The 22,651-nt window shown below is 39.3% G+C and overlaps 2 protein-coding genes across 2 annotated transcripts in view; one reads left to right on the top strand and one right to left on the bottom strand.

Moving 5' to 3' along the window:
- zfc3h1 (zinc finger C3H1-type containing) overlaps positions 1 to 1,666 on the top strand; it is a 44,085-nt gene extending 42,419 nt beyond the window's left edge. The window contains exon 36 of the mRNA XM_085780519.1: positions 558 to 1,666. Within this exon, the coding sequence (XP_085636645.1) occupies positions 558 to 677 (120 nt within the window). The 3' untranslated portion in view covers positions 678 to 1,666. The remainder of the gene's footprint in view (positions 1 to 557) is intronic.
- Positions 1,667 to 2,818: 1,152 nt separating this feature from the next.
- Positions 2,819 to 21,320, bottom strand: LOC146986650 (uncharacterized). Its single transcript, XM_085780517.1, has 11 exons — positions 21,268 to 21,320; positions 19,337 to 19,501; positions 13,989 to 14,060; positions 12,084 to 12,155; positions 9,184 to 9,402; positions 7,420 to 7,491; positions 6,964 to 7,032; positions 5,973 to 6,044; positions 5,793 to 5,876; positions 4,758 to 4,864; positions 2,819 to 3,021 (listed from the first exon to the last, which is right to left on the bottom strand). Exons 1-11 carry the CDS (start codon positions 21,318 to 21,320, stop codon positions 2,819 to 2,821), a joined length of 1,188 nt encoding a protein of 395 aa, XP_085636643.1.
- Between the last annotated feature and the right edge of the window lie 1,331 nt (positions 21,321 to 22,651).

The raw sequence follows: 22,651 nt of genomic DNA, 5'->3' as shown, positions 1-22,651 counted from the left end.
CTCCTCCTCTCCTCTCCTCCTCTCCTCTCCTCTCCTCTCCCCTTCTCTCCTCCCCTTCTCTTCTCATTCTCCTTCTCTCCTCTCCTCTCCTCTCCTCTCCTCCTCTCCTCATTCTCCTTCTCCCCTTCTTTCCTCTCCTCTCCTCATTCTCCTTCTCCCCTTCTCTTCTCCTCCTCTCCTCTCCTCTCCCCTTCTCTCCTCCCCTTCTCTTCTCATTCTCCTTCTCTCCTCTCCTCTCCTCTCCTCTCCTCCTCTCCTCATTCTCCTTCTCCCCTTCTTTCCTCTCCTTCTCTCCTCTCCTCTCTCCTCCTCTCCTCTCCTCTCCTCTCCTTTCCTCCTGCTCTATCTCTCCTTTTCTTCTCCTTTTCCCTTCCTCCTCCTCCTCTCCTTCTCTCCCCCTCCCCCTCCTCCTTCTCTGTCTCCCCCCTCTTCTCTCTCCCCCCTCCTCTCCTTCTCCCCCCCCTCCTTCTCTCCCCCTCCCCCTCCTCCTTCTCTCCTCCTCCTTCCCCTCTCCTCCTCCCCCCCCCCTCCCCCCCTCCCCCCCCCCCCCCCCCCAGCGGCTGCTGTTTGAGGCGGCCGAGGCGTCCGGGGCGTCTGAGCGGCTGCGGCGGCTGGTGGACTGGTGTCAGCAGGTGGGCGTGGCCTTAGTGGCGGCGGCGGGTCGGGGCTCAGACTGAAGATCGTCAGGGATGATGACGTCATGGTTCGTGGTCGTCATGGTATCGAGGGTCGGCTCCGCCCCCCCTCCTCCCTCTCCTCCCCCCCTCCCCCCTCCGTCGCTCCCTGAGCTCCGACCGACCAACAAGACTCCATCTTCTTGACTGTTGTCAGCACCACCACAGTAACAAAGCAGCTGATTGGCTGTAGAGTGAGTGAGAGCAGACGAGGTAAGACAGTCGCCCCCCCTCCCCCTCACCCCCCACCCCCCCCTACTCCCTCAGGACCCGGCCCCCCCTCCTCCTCCTCCTCCTCCTCCTCCTCCTCCTCCTCCTCCTCCTCCCACTCGTACGTAAGTATCAGCTGCTGAGTGACGTGTCCTCATGTCTGTCTCACTTTCAGTTGGATTCATCTCTTTTTATTTTACGTTACCTTGGTTACCTGGGTGGGGGAGGGGGAGGGGGAGGGGGGCGGGGGGTGACGACCAATGACATCTCACTGTTGTGTTTGACTCCTCCCCCCCCCTCCCTCCTCCTCCTCCCACTGTGTTTTAACGCCCCCCCTCCCTCCTCCCTCCTTCCTCCTGTAGTGACGCTGCACGTTGTTGTTTCTTTGTCGCACAGGAATAAAAAAAAAAAAAGAGAGAAAAACACAAGACTTTTATTTTGTTAAAAGTGATCAAACTGAGTATTGATCATCATTGATTGATCATTGATCTGGCTGCTGCCTGTGTAGTATTTTCTATTGGCTGAGAGAGAGAGAGAGAGAGACTGCCACAGAGACTGAGCCGCGGCTGCTGGACCGGCGTCGTCCTTAGAGACAGTCAGGACTCGATCGACCACATGACCTCATGTGCAATTTGTCTTTTTTTCTTTTTGTCAAAATTCTGCCACATAATCATTAAAGAGTATTTGAATATTGATTATTAGCGAGGAGAGGAGACCAAGTCCTTCACTGTTGTTTTTTTACCTGTTGGATTCAAATGTTATTAAATTATTTTCTAAAGATACTTTGACTGTCCGGGTGATTATTGATCTGCTCGTTGTTTCTGACGCCCTTCACAATAAGAGCCTGACGATGACAAGAGGCAATGAACTCATCGGTGACTTCATATTTCACTGTTCTATCAGGTGATCATTGATTAATAAACATTAACTCAATGAACTACACTGTTGATTAAAACATTGGATCCTGAAATATAAAAGATATATAAATATAAAACTATAATTTTATTAGTAGAAAACATGATGACGGTATTGGTGCAGAGATTTTTCTGTACATAAAGGAAACGTCACATTTAGAAACACATTCAGAAATAATATAAATGAGGTGATGAAACAAATAGATCAATAAAAATTAATTCTAAGAAGACGGTGACATCAGTGTTGATGGTTTTTATTCTCAGGAGAGAAACAAGTAAAATATTTTAATAAACATGAACTGAATGAACTAAACTGATGAAAACACCGGAGTCTGATATAAGTATATGTAGGTAATAAAATATAATATATATACAAGATATTGTTTGTAGAAAAAGAAGAATTTTTCTTTACAATTAGCCTACATAATCAATGAAACAACACATTTAAACATCAGGATTGATATGAATACTAAATGAGGTTATGAAACAAATGGATCAATGAAAAATACTTTAAAGACGGTGACGTCATCAGTGTTGACGGTTTTTATTCTCTGAAACATGGAGAGAAACAAGTGAAATAATAAAAAATATATGATTTATTGCTTAGTTGTAATAAACCTCCTGTGTAGTTCCTTGATCCATCCATCAGTTCTGACTACGGCTGCAACTAACAATTATTTCCATTATTGATAAATCTGTCGGTCATTTAAACCATTAATCGATTAGTAGTTTGGTCAATAAAATGTTAAAAACATCAACCAGTGTTTCTAAAACCACCAGACGACATCGTCCTCAAATGTCTTGTTTTGTCCACAAACCAAAGAGAGACTCAGTTTATTGTCATAAAGGAACAAAGAAACCAGAAATATTCACATTGAAGAAGCTGAAATCAGAGAATCTGGACTTTTTTTCTTATAAAAAATGACTCAAACTGATTATTAGATTATCAAATAGTTGACGATTAATTAAATAATCGATTATTAATGAATTGTTGCAGCTCTAGTTGTGATCATCAGTGGTTCAGTCGTCCTCCGTCAGCTCCAGATGTTTCCTACACGCAGGTGATCGATCAAAGACACAGAGCTGCTGATGTTTGAGGCCGTTAATGGTTGTCATGGCGACTGGGAGGAGGAGGAGGGAGAGGAGGACCAGCAGGTTGGAGACGATGGAGATGATGAAGATGAAGAGGAGCAGGTCCAGACAACAGGAGGAGGACAACGGACCTGCAGAGGAGACGCTGGTCTCAGTTACCATGGCAACAGGGTGTTCAGTGAGCCGGTGTTTTATTTTGAAAAGTTTTTTTAATTACCCACAATTCATTGTGTTGCATCACAGTCTCTGTGAGAGTGAAACTGACCTGACGATGAGATTTAATGAACGAACAGAGTTTTATTCAGCTGAAGTCTACGGTGGCCCTGAAGGCTCAGAAAACACTCAGTGTTTCTGGAGGGACACAATTAAGTCATAGATATACACACATAGATGTCGCATTCGGGCTTGTCAGGCACATCAACACGACCGCCATCTTGGGCAGGAGTTTCTGATCATAGACATACGTCTGACCAGCAATCAGACCCTTGTGGAACAAATTTCAGTGCATGTGGGTGTGTGTCTGAGTATGTAAGTGTATGTTTAATATAAAATAAAATAACATATTTTTTTTTGTTGTTGTATCATAAATATGTGTCTGACATTTATAATAAACCAAACGGCTTGAAAATCGGTTGAATATTCAGTGAGTTATGGTGATGTTAATGGTTGACAGACGTCTGCCTCTGTTGACTAAAGCAGGAAGTCGACACGGCTTCCTCCGGACCAAGATGGCCGCCGCGTTGAGGCATCGTTCCAATGGACAGAAGCGTCAGAGGCGGCATCTACGTGTATATATCTATGCAATTAAGTGAGGGACCACCAGGCTGAAGGCTAATGCTAAGCTAACAGAAAAGTTTCAGACAACTCCTCCCACTCTGGCTGATGATGTCATCTCCTCTCTAACCGGAACATTCCGCCCAACACACACCCATTATAATCTCAACACTTCTCCAAAAGTGATCATGGTCATTGATCAGTGATTAATCAAAAACTATAAAACCTATCGAAACGTGGATTAATTCATCAATAGACGAGACTCGTGTCTACATTTTACACTTTAAATAGAGTCTCTAGGTGGAAGTATGCCGGAGTAGTGGAAGTTTGAAAAAGTCCAATAATTTGAAAAATGAGTACTCTGTCGAGAAAAGTGGTCCTAACCAAACTCCCTCTCTTTATTGTGACCGGTCCCCAGTCAAACTGTAGCACGTTTCTGTCTTTGTGTTTTTCCTGAAGCTGCAGTGAGGTGTCCTTCAGGGCCACCATAGTTACACATGTAGTGTATTATCCACCTGAACTTTTTGTTTTAATATCTTCAATTGTCTTATATTCTTCTTTGTGTGTGTGCTTTCTCTGAACTGAAGGAATGTGTGAACGGATGCTCTGCTTCATGGGTTCCATATCCCACCTAGAAGCAATTTGGTCGGTTGGAAAGTTGATGATTGTTTTGTTTAGCCTAAAGGCTGAAACCTTAGGCCAAGGGCGATCTTCTTCCGTTGACCTACGGTAGCCCAAAAGTTATCGATTTGGTCAAGAGGTTAAATGCCAGAAAGTAAATGATCCAGATCAAGGTTGTCTTTGTTGAATAGTTGCATTCCTTAGTTTGGAGAAGGTGGAGTGTTTGGAGTTAGAAACAGATCTAAGGTCAGAGCTTTGGGCCGGTAGAGAGAGATCTCACATTGGCACCAGAGATACTCCAAGATTCGGCATTTTTTGTACACTGTTCTTCTTCTTGTAAATAAACTCTTTTTGAATGCAAGTTAAGACGTGTCACCTCAATAGGCCTATGTCTCTACCAACAGCTTCATTGACTTCCTGTGAATATGAAGTTCTGTACGATTAGACGAAAGTGTAGTGTGACCGTCCTTACCGCTGCTGTCCTCTGTCTCCTCTGTCCCCTCCGTCTCGTCCGGACTCGAGGACTCGCCCTCGTGTCCCGTTCCTCTGCAGCAGAGCTCGTCCTGCAGCTCTGAGTCTCTGGAGACACAAACAAAGAGTCAGAGACACAAACAATGGAAAGACTCTGGTTCTGGTTTTTTTTTAAAGCTCCGCCCACTGGGACTTTTATTTTGTAAACTGCAGGTGAACCGTTGAGATTTTACTAAATTTCATCTTCAACACTCAGAGCCGAGCCAAGGCAAGGCCAAGGCATCAGCGAACTAAGCACCTGCTTGGGGCCCCGTGACTATTGGGGGCCCCCAAAAGGCAAGTAACTTTTTAAAATTGTAGTGCGTAACTTTTTTCGATCCTTATAGAAACACTGCGTAATTACAAAAAACTTTGATTATTGTTGCATTTCAAATTGTCGTTGCACTTTTCTGTAAAAAATTTAAAAAGCAGATGATGTGTTTACAGTAAATGCATTCATGTCTGTTGGTTTATTTTGTTACTTTTAGTCGACTGAGGTGACATTCAGTATCCAAGTACTATATCAATTTGAAGAAATGTAAATCAACCCCAGGCTGCTACACTTTTAGTTAAATTTGGTGCCATTTCAGAATAAAAACCATAGATGGGTAAAAACCTGCCAGGATATGATGATTCGTAATGACAAAGTAAAAAATGAAATAGTATTATTGGCAGTAATAGAGGGCACCAAAATAAAGATTTTGCTTAGGGCCCCATGGAGGCTTGGGCCGGCCCTGTCAACACTGTTAAAATGTTTGATCTGACACCTGAATGATGGAAAACTGTGAATTTATTGCAAAACAAGAAAGTTTCATTTCCAAAAATAGCGGCCATCTTGGATTTTTGGGATGTGATTTATATATTTTTATTTATTTCAAGTCGAATCACAGTTTAAAGTTGAGTTTGGTTTTGTTTTGTGTTTCTTCTCTTTTTATGTGATGTTTTCGTTTGTTGTGACTTGGAGGCGGAGTTACAGGAGCGGAGCGACCGGACGTACAGGTGTGTCGTCGCCATGGAGACGTAGAGATGTCGGGGCGGGGGCAGCAGCTGGACGGCGTGCAGACGGTTGTTCCTCATGTTTCTGTCGAACACAGAGAGAACGACAGCGTCACGTCAGTGTGATGATGTCAGAGGTCAAAGGTCACGTGACCCCGAGTCAAAATAACTGTAAACCCACACGGTCCTGAGGGCGGGGTTTCCTGAGAAGGCGTCGCCGGGGACGACCAGGATGTGGTTGTTCTGGAGGTTTCTGTGGGCGGAGTCAGAGAGTTAATCTTCACATATGAACTCCTTTTCTACCGTATCTGAAGCTTAAAGCGACGTCCAGAAGTAAAAAGCTAATGTTAGGCTTTAAAGGGATAGTTCAACATTTAGTCAAATTGTCCCATTGCCATAATCGCTATAGTCATAGCAGTAGGTTTGTTACCTTTAATTGTCGGTGCAAGCTGTTTTTAGAATGGCGGAGCAGAGCCGTGAGCTGCTCAGAGCTACGCTACGGAGGCTCATTATGGGATTTCTTGGTTTCTCTCATCAAACTCATCAAATACACAATCCAACAACTCCACAATGCTCTGGTGGACAAGTTGTGAGCTGCACATTCACCACGCTATGAGATAATAACACAACGTTACCACACAGAGTTGTTGTAGAGGGAAATACAGAGACTGTTGATGAAAAACTGTCCCTGAAGGCAACACGCATCAGTGGTTTTGCATGAATTTCCCTCTACAACAACTCTGTGTGGTAACGTTGTGTTATTATCTCATAGCGTGGTGAATGTGCAGCTCACAACTTGTCCACCAGAGCGTTGTGGAGTTGTTGGATTGTGTATTTGATGAGTTTGATGAGGGAAACCAAGAAATCCCATAATGAGCCTCCGTAGCGTAGCTCTGAGCAGCTCACGGCTCTGCTCCGCCGTTCTAAAAACAGCTTGCACCGACAATTAAAGGTAACGAACCTACTGCTATGACTATAGGGGTTATGGCAATGGGCCAATTTGTTCAGGGTTTACTAGAAGACTGTATTGATCTGTGATGGTGGTGGTGTGTGTGTGTGTGTGTGTGTATATGTGTGTATATGTGTGTGTGTGTGTGTGTGTGTGTGTGTGTGTGTGTGTGTGTGTGTGTGTGTGTGTGTGTGTGTGTGTGTGTGTGTGTGTGTGGTCTTACAGGTCTCTCAGGCGGCTCAGGGACCTGATGGCTGATGGGAACCTGTTGATCCTGTTGAAGCTCAGATCTCTGCAGAGACAACAACAAGATCAGAGAGGGGAGGGGGGGGGTTGGAGGGTGTGTGTGTGTGTGTGTGTGTGTGTGTGTGTGTGGGGGGGGGGGCAGACAGAGGGGGCGGAGCTTTAAAATGTGACCTCAGAGTCTTTGATGAGTTCACGCTGCGGCGACCGCAGGCGGATCAGTCTGGACCAGCCGGAGGCGTTTAGACTGGAGAGACCTCACAGAGTGTGTGTGTGTGTGTGTGTGTGTGTGTGTGTGTGCGTGTGTGTGTGTGTGTGTGTGTGTGTGTGTGTGCGTGTGTGTGCGCGTGTGTGTGTGTGTGTGTGTGTGTGTGTGTGTGTGTGTGTGCGCGTGTGTGTGTCTGTGTGTGTGTGTGTGCGTGTCAGGTGGACTCACAGCGTCTCCAGCTGCTTCAGTCCAGTAAAACTCCTCCGGCCCACAGAGTGGATACGGTTGCTACGGAGATGTCTACACAACAGAGACAGACCATAATATTAAGTGAGAACTGAAATGTCATTAAGGTGAATAGTACAGATCTCACCATGACACTTCACAAGTTTATCACTCACATTTATTACAAGTTGAAATATGTTTAAATATGTAAATGAGGCCATATCTAATTAAATATGCGCTAATTTGCATATATTTCCAGAACAGAAATCTGAACAATGGATAAAGCTGCTTTGTTTTATCTTGTTGACATATTAGAGTCTTTAGTTTCTACAGAGGAGGATTGTGGATATCTCTTTTTATCACTCTGTAAATGAGAAAATACTGTCACCAGCCCTTTAAAACATCAAATGTCTCCATGTTTTTAGTACTAAAATGTTGTATAAATGAGGCTGTGAATGATATATCAACAATCCCCTCTGTACAAACCTTCAGAATATAGAAAGGGATCAAAGTGGAAGGTTTGGTGTCTGGAAGTGCTGCTGAAGTGGAGATTTCTAGAGAGGAGTCTGAGTCTGAAAAACTCTTTCTGAGGAAACGCCCTTTAAAGACTTGGACTGTAAAACTACAGAGATTGTTGTTGTCAATCCTACTTTCAGGATTTGTTGCTATGATACAAAGGAAATGACATCATTGTTGAGGAGAGAGAGAGCTTTACAACGACACCTGACAGGACATGACATGGCTCAGACTAACTCCTACTGACGAAATGAAGTAAAATAAATAAAAACCTTAAAGTGGACTTTCCACTGTTTCTCTCCTCTGGTCTGAAAGAAGACGTGATAAAGAAGAAAAAAAAACCCACAATCTCTAAATTGGTCAGTGCATGAAACAACAGTGTTTTAGTGTCTGGACCAGAACCAATGAAAAAATATTTAGTGGTTGACCTTCAATATGTAGGCTATATAGAAATAAGTTACCGTGTTCTGTTAACCAAATCAAAGAATTATTATTTGAAAATTACAAAAAAAAATGGTTAGAAGAAGTTCAACACAAACCAAAATTAAGAACATATAGGTTAATTAAGGCTAATTATGGCCCAGAGAACTATGTCACGCTCAACCTACCTAGAGCTCAGCGGCATCCTGCCTCTGGCTCTAGAAACTGGGCGCTTCCACTCGATCCCAGCGGAGGAACGAAAATGCTGTATGTGTGATCTTGATGTGATTGAAAGTGAATTTCATTTCTTATTCTATTGTCCATTGTATCACGACTACAGGCAAAGGCTTTTTTGTAAGATTTCTGTTGAAGATAGCCCAGATTTGTTCTCGATGACTGATGAATGTATACTTATATTTGTAGAAAAGGTGTTCCCATTGGCGAAGTTTATTTTGGAGTCTTTTAAGCAGCGTAAAGATGTGTTGTATGTCTGAAGTTTTTCAGTCCCGGCAATTGTTTTTGCTCTGTGTGCATGTGTATGTGTGTATGTGGGCATGCATGCGTGTGTGTATGTGTGCGCATGTGTGGATATGTACTGTAGAAAAATATGTACACAAGCATGTATTCCTTATCCTCCTGTGTGTGCCGGTGTTTTGTGTTTTGTTTTGTTTTTAGTGTGTCTTATAAGCCCATGACGGCTGGGCACCTGTGGGGCAAGACACCACATTTAAATAAAAACTACTACTACTACTACTACTGCTACTACTATTACTACTACTGCTACCACTACCACCAGACCCAGGAGGGACAGGAAGTGACATCACCACCCACAGCAGCAGCAGTTCTCCCAGCGCGGCGAAGGCTCGGTCCGGGACGCGGCCGATGGCGTTGAGGTCGAGGGTCAGAGCCCGTAGCCGCGGGGCGGAGCGGAGCGCGGCCACCGGGACCCGGGTCAGCCGGTTGTCGTCCAATCGCAGGTGACGCAGCGATGACATCACTCCTCTGAAGGAGGCGGGGCCGGCGCCGGAGATCCGGTTAGCGTCCAGACGGCTGGAAGACACGACCACATCATCATCATCATCATCATCACCTGGGCTTTAGGTTTAGGGTCGCAAAGGGGGCGGAACATTTCCAGTAAATTTCTGGTAAAATTCCATATTCCAAATTGGAAACTTTCTATGGGAATTTATGGGAATTATGGAATTTATGGGAATTATTGCAAATTTATGGGGATTAACTGGAAATTTGTTTTTTTTTAAACAAACTGTATCATATCCAAACATAAATGTAGGCTACATTTTGTTTTGTCATAAGCAGACATCCATGCAAAATAATACATTTAAAAAACATGAAATTTTCACTTACTCTCACTTTACTGAACAACAAAAACATGAATGTTGAGTAAAATATTACTAATTACTTATTAAGGGCCAACCTTCAATTTTGTAAATCTCGGATTTATTCCCGTTTATTCCCATATATTCCTGTTAATTCCCATATATTTCCCATGGAAAGTTTCCAACTTTAATAAATTCCCGATATTTTGCAACTCTAGCCCAGTTGTTCAAAAGGTGCAATCTGGATCAAAATTATCAGGATTATGAAATTCCTTCTTTTTTTTTGCTATCCAGGATCACGTAATCCGTCTCAATTTTATCCCCAAAGTTAGACTGGATCAGTCTGATCCAGATCCAAACTTTTCAAGATTACCCAAATTTCAATTTTCATTTAACTATCCAGTAGTTGGGGAAAAAAGTTATTTTTTCCTGAAATAATCAATAGTTATCTTTATTTACTTTAAAGGTATAGTATGTAGGAATTCTCCCCATCTAGCGGTGCGGTTGCATATCTGAACGTATTCTTGATGTTGCATACGTAAGTTGAAATGAATGAAATACGTATTTATGAAAGACATATTTGATCTTTGATAATAAAAACCCAAATAAGTTACACACTGGGGCTTTAATACTAAAATTTAAAAATCAGCTGCAAAATATAAATGTATATATATTTAAAGTGTTCTTCCTTGTGTCTTGTATGTCCTTGTGAGTTTTCTTTATTTTTCCACCTGACCTGGAACAACGCACAAAAATTCCTGTGTGTATGCAAAGATGGCAAATAAAGATTTTGACTTTGATTTTTGTATAGGCTATAACCTACATTATAAATGGTGTTAATTTGACTAGTTTGAATTGAATATAAATGACATTTTGTTCCTGAATCCACCCGACTGCTGGGATCAGAATAATCCTGGATTTTTGGATCAAAGTTTTCCCGATCCCACTAAAAAGTTTTGAACAACACAAACTGAGGGTTTGATCCAGATTAAAACCAAGACTGGATCACGTGATCCGATCCGATCTCAGAATCCGTATTTAGTTTGGAAAAAAAAACAATTTTCAAGATTTGATCCAATCCATTATCCAAAATCCGATTAGATTACCTTTGAACAACTGGGCCCTGTTCACTGTGTGTGTGTGTGTGTGTGTGTGTGTGTGTGTGTGTGTGTGTGTGTGTGTGTGTGTGGTCCACACATGTTTCTGCTGCATGGTAGTAATCTTTGTGTTGAGGTGTCTGACACACACACACACACACACGCTGCGAGGTGTTAACTGCAGCAGCCAAACATCTGGTTCACACTGAGCTGCAGGTTCAACGATCAGAACCAGGCTCTAGTTTACACCCCTTTATATTATGGGATGGTCCAGTAGGTCGGTCGATCGATCGCCGGTTCGATGCCCGATCCTGAGTTGAATGATCTTTCACTGTGTGTCACTGTGTCCTCGCTTCCTGTCTCTCTTCACTGTCCTTTCAAAATAAAAGCATGAAAACGATCCTGAAAAACCAGCTGAGTCATGTTTAGTGAAGGTTCGTCAATGTCAGGACCAGGTCAATACAGTTCACTAAGACTAAAACTAAGACTAGCAGTGAAAATATAATCTAGTAAACTGAAATAAAAATAAAAATCAAGCTCCAGGTGTTGATGCTAAACTGCAGTAAAGTAAAGTTTCATCATCAACAGCAGCTTAGTTGTAGTTTTCTTGTTGATGTCTAAAGCTGCAGGAAGAAAACGACTTGGAGTTCGACCCACAGCTGGATAAGAGTGAATGGAACCTGATGAGGACTGATGGGAATATTATGGGATGGATGCAACTAAAAGGGGAACAAGTTCATCTTCAGAGGTCTGACAGAGGCTTTCTCCTAAAACCTGAACAACTACAACTACGACTAAGACTCAATAAAAACGAGTCAATTCCTCTAAAATAAAAACTTCAGACTAAATAAAAACTAAGACTAAATGAAAAACTAAATAAAAACTAAGACTAAGACTAAATAAAAACTACAACTAAGACTAAATAAAAAACTAAATAAAAACTAAGACTAAGACTAAATAAAAACTACAACTAAGACTAAATAAAAAACTAAATAAAAACTAAGACTAAGACTAAATAAAAACTACAACTAAGACTAAATAAAAAACTAAATAAAAACTAGTCAATTCCTCTAAAATAAAAACTAAGACTAAATAAAAACTACAACTACGACTAAATAGAAATGAGTTAATTCCTCTAAAATAAAAACTAAACTAAAACTGCTTCATCACTTGTTCAACTCACTCAAACTAAACTGAAAAAATAAAATAAAAAAGCAAACAGAGAAGCTAAATAAAAAAACAAGCTAATGAACATGTAGCCTAAAGCTATCCCATAATAACCTGTAGCAGGACTCACAGAGATCTGAGGTTCTTCAGGTTCTTCAGAGCAGCAGATGGAATCGTCCTCAGCTCGTTGTTCTGCAGATTCCTGTCGATCAATAACCAAAACCACCGATCAGTCGCTTCACTGGTGCTGCTCTGTCATTAGAGGGTTAAAGGGGGATTTCTACAATTCAGTTGCAGATATCCACTATGTGAATTACAGATATCTGTAACTGAATTACGACTATTCCTATCCTAATTCCAGTTTGAGATTTATACAACGTCATTATGACTAGTAGTAATTCCAGTTACAGATATCTACAACTTCATTTCGCCTATAGTCCAAACTTAAAGCAGAAGTAAGCGATCCGGTCGTTTTGGCTAATGCTGCGTTCCAGGCAGGCTTTTGAAACCGTAAATTACAGCTTCAAGTCACAACTTATGACTTTGTAGCGTTCCAGGCAACCCACTCGTGTTTCTCCGACCTGTTTTACCTGTGAAAGTCACTATAACGGCCACTCGTAACTTCTGACCCGTGAACTCGTACCAGATCAAACTGGTACCACTTCACAGGTCGGAAAAACACCAGTTACGAGTTGCCTTGAACGCACCATAACGTCCTGTCAGCAGATGGAGTTAGCAGCCCCCGCCCTCGTCCCTACGTCACCACATTCAGGCGCATCCCTTGGCTGCACACACAGAGAGGACTGCCCCTTTATGCCGTTCTCTCTCCTCATTGGATAAAGGTTGTAGGATACAAGGAAAGTTTTCTCCTGGGCTCAGAGCAGAGCAGAGTGACTGACAGACCCGTGTTTCAGACCAAACACTCTATAGAAGTGATTGCTGTCGGAAGATACAACTATTTAAGACTTAGATTAACACAAAAATATCGGTTACTTCTGCTTTAATTACAGATATCTGAAAAGGGACATGTCGATATCTTTAATTGCGGTTAATTAAAGATACTATATAGAACTGGAATTACTAGTCGGAATAAAATTGTAGATACCTCAAACTGGAATTAGTAGTTGTCGTAATTCAGTTACAGATATCTGTAATTCACACTGTGGATATCTGCAACTGAATTGTAGATATCTGTAATGACAAACCCCATACACATGAATGGTAAAAGTGACGTCATTTGTCCCAGGAAGAACGTAGTTGTGGATCTAAAATATTCTTTTTGACTAGAGGCAAAACTGAATTACAGATATCTTGAATGAAAAATCCAACTATTCAAAATGTAGTTACCACAAGTCAGAAAGACGTTGTTGATGTCTACAATGTTAATTTCGGATAGTCAGACTTGGCTTTTAGTCTGAGTGGAGGCAGCTGCCTCCCATCACCCCCCCACCCCCTCCCTGTTTGTGGAGGGTCCTCATTTAGCCTCATTTTAAACCAATTACTGTGAAGTGTGAGTGGGTTATAAAGTGATAATGTCTCCAACACCCTCACACTTACACACACACATACACACACACATACACACATATACACACACGTCCTTGTAATTCTATCTTTGTGAGGACACTCATTAACATAGCCTAATAATGTATTCCCTATAGCCCCTTACCTTAACCTTAACCATCCAAAACAAATGCCTAAACTTAACCATTACTCTTAACCTAATTTAAACCTAATTATAACCTAAAGTCTTAACCCTCAAACAGCCGTTGGAAACAGTGAGGAGGACCGAAGGCCAAAATGTCCTCACTTGGTAAAAATGTCCCCACTCTGTAGGTGAAAAACTCGTTACGGTCCTCACAAGTAGTAGTAAACACACACACACACACACACATTTTCCTTCATACTTGTGTTTTACCTCAGCTCCTTTGAGTTTGAGCTTTGTGATTTCATTGATTGATCATTTGATTGATTGATCACAGCAGGCCTCTCACAGTGTTACCATAGCAACCACATAGCAACCATAGGAACTTACAGCTGTGTGAGTCCAGTGAGGACAGTGAAGGCGTCTTCGTTGATCTGAGACAGACGGTTTCCTGCCAGTCGACTGGAAACACATGAAACAAAGATAATCAATAGACTGATCAATAAACTGAATAAACAAATTTGTATGTGTGCTTGTTTTTTTAATGGACCTTGAGTCTAATAATAAAGTCTGTCTGTCTATCTATCTATCTATCTATCTATCTATCTATCTATCTATCTATCTATCTATCTATCTATCTATCTATCTATCTATCTATCTATCTATCTATCTATCTATCTATCTATCTATCTATCTAAACTGATCAATACTGAGTTCATTTCACATCTCGAATCATAAAACTCTGAGTTTAAATCAACTGAAACTGAAAAACACAGAATCTGAATAAAGTAAAGAAAAAACTGAAGTTTTATTTAGTTGATGTAAAAAGTGACGTCAGGTCAGAAAACTGATTTTTATTTAATTTTATTTTTTATTTTTAATCATTACTGTTATATGTTTGTTAATGTTGTTAATGGCTTCTGTGTTTGTCTAATGTAATGTGTAATTTGTAAATTTTTATGCCGTTGCTGCACTGCTTTCTCGGCCAGGTGGCTCTTGTAAAAAAAACAGAGAAGTTAAAAATACGAAACAGAGAAGTTAAAAATACGAAAAACAGACCAGCATCTCCAACAATAACAAGATTTCACAACATTAAAAAGCATTAACACATTACACTTTAGATTATAGATTAATTTATACATACAGATTATAAATGTCTTGTATTAAATAACTGTGTTTTGTAACTTTTAAAGTTACAAGTTAAAAGTCTGAGTTCGACCCGTTCGGTGTTTAAATCAAACTGTTAAGAACATTAATGTGATTAAAAGTTAATGAGACACGTTAACGTTAATCACAGACTCGTTGATCATTAAACAGTAATTAACTAAACCTCCTTCATTTCCTTTAAAATGTCTTTAATGGTTTTCTGCTTCTGTTTGTTACTTTGTAAATGAGAATGAACCTGTTTTATCTAATTATTATCACATATCAATAACCTACATCTTAACATTATATATGATAATAATCTGACCACATTCAAACAAATAGAACAGAAAACTCACAAATATAAAATATTATTTTTAAAAGGGGAAAAATCTAAAGAAAAAGTTTTTTTTTCTGCAGAGAAAATGACAGAAGTTAATTTTCATGTGTTCATTCAATCAGTTCTTTTTTTCTGAAAATCAGTGACGTCTGTTTTAAAAAAAAATCAGTTTTCAACTTTGTTTCATTAGAAAAATAAAAATGTGTATATTTAATTCAGATTCTTAAATTAACAGAGATTTAAAAAAAAAAAGTTTTATAGATTTTAATTTAAAAAAAACTTCAGTTGGTGAATTTTCAGGAATAAAATCTGACTCTTCAGTCTGATGAAGTTTTAAAATGAGATTTATTCAGTTTGATATGTATTGAATTAAAAAGTCTATAATATAATATAATATAATAGGTATAAAAGAGTGTTTCTGTAGTTTGACTCTTCAGTCTCAGACGTCATTGTTCTGAAGTAATTTAGCTACTGTTTATTTCTGCTGCTTCACTCGTTTCACGGATTAATCAATAATTAGGCTACTAATTAATAATTACTTGTTAATTATTCTTTTTATTTTTTATCAAACAGCTGATTAAACAGATTTTAATGCATCAGAAACTTTTCTACAAAGACTCTCTGCTTCTGTTTTCATCTTTAAATTCACTGAATTCAAACATTTTTTATTTAAACTAAACAAAACTAAACTAAACAAAACTAAAACTAAAAAACTAAAACTAAAATCACATTTCATATGTTTAACTGACCAACCAGGACCAGGACCAGGACCATTATCTGTTTTTTTCTGGTTTTCCTTTGGTGTTTTCATTCAAACATTAAAGAGAAAACTTGACGATTTAAATTGAAATAAATCTTTTACAGTTTCACAATCAAATATTCCACCATCATTATTATTTATTGATTATTATGAACATTAACAATAGATTTTAAAATCTTCCGAAAATCTAAATTTAACACAAACACGTACAAAGATGTTTATTGTTTTTATGGAACCTGCACATGGAGACTTTCAACTACTTTTTTTTCAAACGTAATTAAAACATTTTACAGTGTTTAACTTTTTCTACTTAGTATTTACATATATTCTAGCCTATATTATATGTTATATATATTATGTATTCTATAGCCTATTGTCCTTGTACTTTCTCACACACGTCCCTGTTTCTGTGACAAAGTGACGTTTGTTTCATCTGCAGCAACGAAAACAAGTTAAAAACAGATGAAGTGATAATTAGATAATAAAACACAGACTGACACAAACGTTATATACCCTATGTATTATATATAATATTTTATTTACGGATTATTTAAATCAATAATTAATTATTAAAACACACAAAGCTTTTCTAACCTGTTTTTCCAACAAATGAGACTCAGTTAACTTTTAGTTGAAAGACAAAATTCAAATGTTAAAGTTGATTTTGACTCAATGAACAAGAATAAAACAAATAATTTATATTTTAGTTTCAATGTTTCATCTGTAAATCGTAAAGTTTATCGAAATTCTCTGAAGGTTTTTATGAAATCAAATAAACTTTAACATGAAGAATGAGAGGAAGAAAAAGAAGGAGAAGAAAAAGAAGAAAGAGAAAATGAAGAAGAAAAAGAAGAAGAAAAAGAAAATGAAAAAGAGGAAAATGAAAAAGAGGCAGAAAAAGTAGAAAAGAGAAAAGGAAAAAGAAAAAGAAGAGGAAAAAAGAAAAAGAAGAACAAAAGAGGAAAAGAAGAAGAAGAAAAACAAAAAGGAGAGGAAAAGAAGAACAAAGAGAAAAAGAATAAGAACTAAAAGAAGAGGGAAAAAGAAGAAAGAGAAAATGAAGATTTTTTTGATTTTTCAAACACACATGATTTTTCACATTTTTCAGTTACGTTTTCCAGTTTTTCTAAAGTGCTGCAGTGATTAAAGACGGTGCTAGTTTACATACATAAATAAAACTGATAAATATATAAACCATACGACTCTAGCCTACTCAGAGAGAAAAAGTGCAGAAAAAGAAGAGGAAGAAAAAAGAAAAGAAAAAGAAGAACAAAAGAGGAAAAGAAGAAAATAAAAAAGAGGAAGCAGAAGAGGAAGAAGAGGATGAAAAGAAAGTTTAAACAACAGATGTTTGATGTGTACAGTAGGGAAGGCGGGGGTGGTTGAATTAAATTAAATTAAATTAAATTAAATGGATTAAATAAATAAATAATATAGCACAAATGTCGGACTGTTGAGGGAGCTATTACTATTATGATTAATAACAGATTATTTTGACAACATTACCTAGGCTGCTCCATATCTAGGTCAGCTACAGTTAATGATAACAAAATACAATATTGTTTTGGCAAAATAGAGTTTGCATTTATTGCCATATGAACAATATGGAAAAAACTAACTAACATCAAGTTGGTGTCATCAACTCTTGGCACAGGAGCATTCTTGATATGAACAGTAATAATAATAATTCTCGAGCAAAAACTTAAATCGTAGTTGCACTACAGACCACGGTTAAGGTCATAAATTAAACAATTCAAAGCCACATTAGGGAGAAATAAACAGTAAACTAGTCGGGGATATTTGAGTGTGCAACTTTTTTTGTCTTCTGGGCAAAGAGGTGGAGCAGTAAAACACCTTAGAGGGAACAGTGGTCTGGTGTGAATTAACACTACAAAAAAAGAAAAAGAGGAAGAAAATGAAAAAGAAGAACAAAAGAAAACTAGAGAATGCATTTCCTGAAGGAAATACGGGTGAATGCTGAAAGCTGGTAGCTGAATGAGCTGAATAAATTGTTGAAACTATGCTGAATTAAGTGAAGAAACTGCTGAAGAAATCTTGAAGAGATGAAACAATATGAAGAGTATGAAATGGTTTGAAATTACTTGAATTGTTGAAGATCAGTATGAAGAAATTGAAAGTCTGAAGTCTACTCAGATTTACTTAAAACTGACAGTTTGAAAACATTTTTGAACCATTACTAATGTAGATGAAACAATATCTGAAGAGTAAAAGTAGAAGATGAAAGATGGAGGATGTATGAAATGCGTGGTAATTACTTGAATTAGTGAAGAATAGAATAGTATGAATGAATTGAAAAGCTTGAGTCTACTCAAAGAAGTTTAAGGTCATAAATTTCACAATTCGAAGCCACATTAGGGAGAAATAAACAGTAAACTAGTCGGGGATATTTGAGTGTGCAACTTTTTTTTGTCTTCAGGGCAAAGAGGTGGAGAGCAGTAAAACACCTTAGAGGGAACAGTGGTCTGGTGTGAATTAACACTACAAAAAAAAGAAAAAAGAAGAGGAAGAAAAAGAAGAACAAAAGAAGAACAAAATTCTGTACAAGCTTTTCTTCCTGGGGTCAAAACATCTTACAAACATTTCTGTTTCAGACTTTAACACAGAACATTCAACACAGATCATCATCATTCATACAGTGGACAACAGCAACACAAAACATAAAAAAAAGCTCACATCTCATTTACAAACTGTTCTTAAAGTACAAAGAAACAGAAATCATGCATTATTTTAGAGACATGCAACTGTCTCTAATGGTCAGAGAGTCACTCCTTCTTGTAAAAACAAATCCATCTTTAGTCCCTGTTTAAAAGAGGCTGCACTACACTGCAAAAACTCAAATATCTTACCAAGAATATTTATGTCTTATTTCGAGTCAAAATGTCATTTCTAGTCAGAGCAAATCTCATTATAGGCTACTTAAAATAAGAAACATTGAAATTAAAATGTAGCTTGTTTTTAGACAGTTTCTACTTCTTTCAAGCAGATTTTCATTTGAAATAGGAAGAAAAATCTGATAGTGGAGCAAGTTTTTCTTTCTTATTACAAACACAAAAAACTTGCTTTCACTGGCAGATTTTTCTACTTATTTCAAGTGAATATTTGTTTGAAACAAGTGAAAATTATCTAAAAGCAAGTAATTTCTTAGGGGATGAGTCTTAGTTTTGACTAGAAATGAGACATTTTGACAAAATAAAAAGGACAAATATTCTTGTAAAGATTTTGAATTTTTGCAGTGTACCTTCTCTCATCAAAAATCTCAGCAGAGAATTCCATGCAGCCATCGCTCTATAATAAACTGTTTTTTGTTTTGCGTTTGGGGGCAACAGGAAACGACCTTCTGAAGACTGCCGAGTAGAGTAGTTATGACTTTCAGAAAAAAACCCCCACTAATTTATTATAAAAAATTACTGGGTTTTTTGTTATTGTGACATTTTTTTTTACAAAACAAGCCAGAGAACGATGGTAGCTACTCACAGGGCGGAGGTGAAGCTGCTCAGGTCGGAGGGAACAGATCTCAGACCAGCGCCGTCACAGTCCACGGTCGTCTGCTGCTGCTGCTGCTGCTGCTGCTGCTGCTTCGTGGCCTCGGGGTCGGCCTCACACCTGCACTCAGCTGGACAGGTGCTGCTGCTGCTGCTGCTGTGGAGGCCCCGCCCCCCCACACAGGTGAGCAGCAGCAGCAGCAGCAGCAGCAGCGTCGTCACGGCTCCCGCTGACACAAACATGAGGAGAGACTGAGCTGCAGGAGGAGAGAGGCAGCAGCTCCATCACCAGGAGGAGGAGGAGGAGGAGGAAGAGGAGGAGGAGGAAGAGGAGGAGGAAGAGGAGGAAGAGGAGGAGGGGGAAGTTCTGCTGCCGCTCTGCTGCCACCTGCTGTCCTCTGGGAGCGACTGCAGACTAGACCAGTGGTTCTCAACCTTTTTGTACATCAAGGACCCCTAAATTGACACAAATTAGACCACGGACCCCCATTGGACCAAATTTAGAAGTAAACACCAGAAATACACAAATATTTGTTCTGAGACTGAAGAACATAACTTTTTTAATAAAAAAGTAATGTTCCTCCTCTGTTTAGGGATGGTTTCTCTACTTTTACATAGATGGCTTCTTTAACTCCTCTTTCAAACCATCTGTCCTCTCTGTCTAGGACATTGTTGTCCTCAAAGGAGTGGGCTTTCTCCTTGAGATGTAAATGGACAGCAGAGTCCAGTCCTGAGGAGTTTGCTCTCCTGTGTTGGGCCATGCGTTTATGCAGTGGTTGTTTTGTTTCTCTAATGTAGAGGTCTTTGCATTCCTCGTTGCATTGGACTGCATGCACCAGATTGCTTTTGTGGGTGTGTGGTGTTTTGTCCTTGGGATGTACCAGTCTCTGTCTGAGTGTCTTGCTGAGTTTGAAATACACAGGGATACGGTGTTTGTTAAAGATCCTCCTGAGTTTCTCTGATACCCCAGCCACATATGGAATGACTATGTTGTTTCTCTTGTTTTGTTTTTCTTTCTCAACCACTTTGGTTTTCTTTCTGGAAGCGGCTGCCGTTTTCACAAAAGTCCAGCTGGGGTAACCACAAGTTGTGAGAGCGCCTCCCAGGTGCGTGTGTTCTTCAGCTTGCTATGTTTACGCTCAATAAATGATTTCTTCTCATTCCAGAGTTGTCTGATTGAACTCACCAACTTACTAACTAGCTAATAACTAACAAGTTTGTTAGCTATAGCTTCTTTCTTTCTTCTTCTTCTTTTTCTTTTCTTTTTTTTTATCTCTGCTTTTATCTCTGTTTTTTTTTTGTTTTTTTTTTTATCTCTGTAGACTTGACTTGCAGTTTTTCTTTGTCCATGAGCTGATCACGTGATCATGTCTCAGTCAATCAGACCTCAGGTATCCTCAGAGTTTAGTGTCTCAGGGACAAAGTTCAGAAAAACTATAAAATGATCAGTATTCTTATCTAAACATTCATTCATTAATTTTCTATACCGCTTATCCTGCACTAGGGTCACGGGTGAGCTGGAGCCCATCCCAGCCGACTTCGGGCAGAGGCGGGGCACACCCTGGATAGGTCGCCAGTCTATCGCAGGGCCAACATATATATAGACAGACAACCATTCACACTCGATACTAGATAAGTATTCTTATCTAAACAGTTAACAGTTTTTAGTGCACATCTTACTGTATTTTATAGTTGGTTACGTTATTACACTGACTATACAGCTTCATGGAGTTTAATTATTTTATGTTCTTATTTTAATTTGTTTCACTGCTGACTCTAAAACAACAAATAAAATAATAAAACCTCTTTCTTACTTGTAAAACAAGAGTTTAATTAGATCAAACTGCTCAGCAACACTAAAAATGAAGCTTTGAGATAAGTAATTTGAGAGATTTTCATCACCAGTGATCATGCCATGCTTACTGATGGATGAGTGGCATTGGCAGATGGACGATGAGAGACTCGGCAACAGCCATTCCGACATCCCACCAGTCCGACATAGGCCTCTAATTGTCTAAATGGCAACACTTAATTTTCTATCAAACGTCCCATCATTCTGACAGTTTTTGCCTCCTATGGTCGGAATGACGGTATTTTTCTCTTTTTTTAAACATCCTGCCTTTCCGACAATTCCTTTAAAGCTAGGGTCTGTAACTCTGGAAAACTAGCAAGAGAGCGAGCAAGATTTGAAAAAAGCACCTCCTAAAGTTCCTCCCCCCTGCTCCCCCTCCCGTCAGTGAGTCCGTCCAAGCCACGCCCCCACACACTAGCACGCGCACAGAAGCAGCACGGAGGAGAGGACAGCTACGAGCTAACGAGCTAGGAGTAGTTTTGGACGACAACAAACAGTCATGTCTCACTTACCGTACCTGTAAGTAAACTATATTATTATTATTATTATTTTTGTTAGTTTTATAGCACATCAGTCTGTGCAGACCCAGGGGCAGGTCGGGTCTGAAGGTCTGAATCTGCTGAATCTTCCCGAGGATCCGGCTGGATTCAGACCCATCAGCTAAATTACATTGTAACAGTTAGCCTGATTGTGATGTGTTTTTCACTGACAAACGTGTATTTAGTGTTTTTAATAGTCACATATCATATCTGCCTAACTCAGTTTTTCATTGAAAATTATGCAGGGTGATGCAGAAGTGTTAGGAAAGTAGATTTAGGCCAATATCTCAATTTGGCTACATAAATTAGTTAGGCAGATATGCTAATAGGCTAACGATATCTTTGTTGTTTGATTGTTAGAGTTTACACGATGACAGCACTGGCTCAGACCGAGCTACAGTCTGAGCCTTTTTTTTTCTCTTGATCTCAACATAATCAAGAACTGTAAACAACTGTAAACAATGACATGCCATTTACTGTGAACACAACATTTCTGTTAGAGAGTTCATTGTCATTCATAAACTGTAAAAGGAAAAATATAAACATACAAAAAATAATAAATGAAATTCCAGTAATATTAGTAATAATAAAGGACAACATCATGACAAAGTCTAATCTCCTTGATGAACTATTCTCTTTACAGGCTAGAAATGAACGACTTGAGCTTGGAAGAATCTCATCAACCCAAACCTCCTGTTTGATACCTGCAGATGTCAGCATCAGGAGATGCTCCTCCACCAGGCCCTCCAGCTTCAGGTCTACCTAGTTCCTGTGTCTGGAAAATAAAGAGACCGCTACCCAGATCCTCATGGACAGTATAAAGGTTTTGTCCCTTGTAGAGTGTAAACACACTGTAAGATTTACTGGAGCCCTGCCGTTTATACTGTGTTCTACATTAGATTCCTGTCAAATTTGC

Source organism: Trachurus japonicus, chromosome 6 (assembly GCF_045865225.1).
Source record: "Trachurus japonicus isolate A0001 chromosome 6, Traja_1.0".
NCBI lineage: Eukaryota > Metazoa > Chordata > Actinopteri > Carangiformes > Carangidae > Trachurus > Trachurus japonicus.
This window is presented reverse-complemented; position numbering and strand designations above follow the sequence as displayed.

Bases quoted from the DNA above. Each gene is read 5' to 3' on its own strand.
- LOC146986650 (XM_085780517.1), bottom strand. From the start codon at position 21,320: ATGGCTGTTGCCGAGTCTCTCATCGTCCATCTGCCAATGCCACTCATC. The intron at 9,403-12,083 runs GTGAGTCCTGCT...CGTGTCTTCCAG, and splicing joins CTGAAGAACCTCAGATCTCT to CCGTCTGGACGCTAACCGGA. The intron at 3,022-4,757 runs GTAAGGACGGTC...TCTCCTCTGCAG, and splicing joins GGAGACAGAGGACAGCAGCG to GTCCGTTGTCCTCCTCCTGT.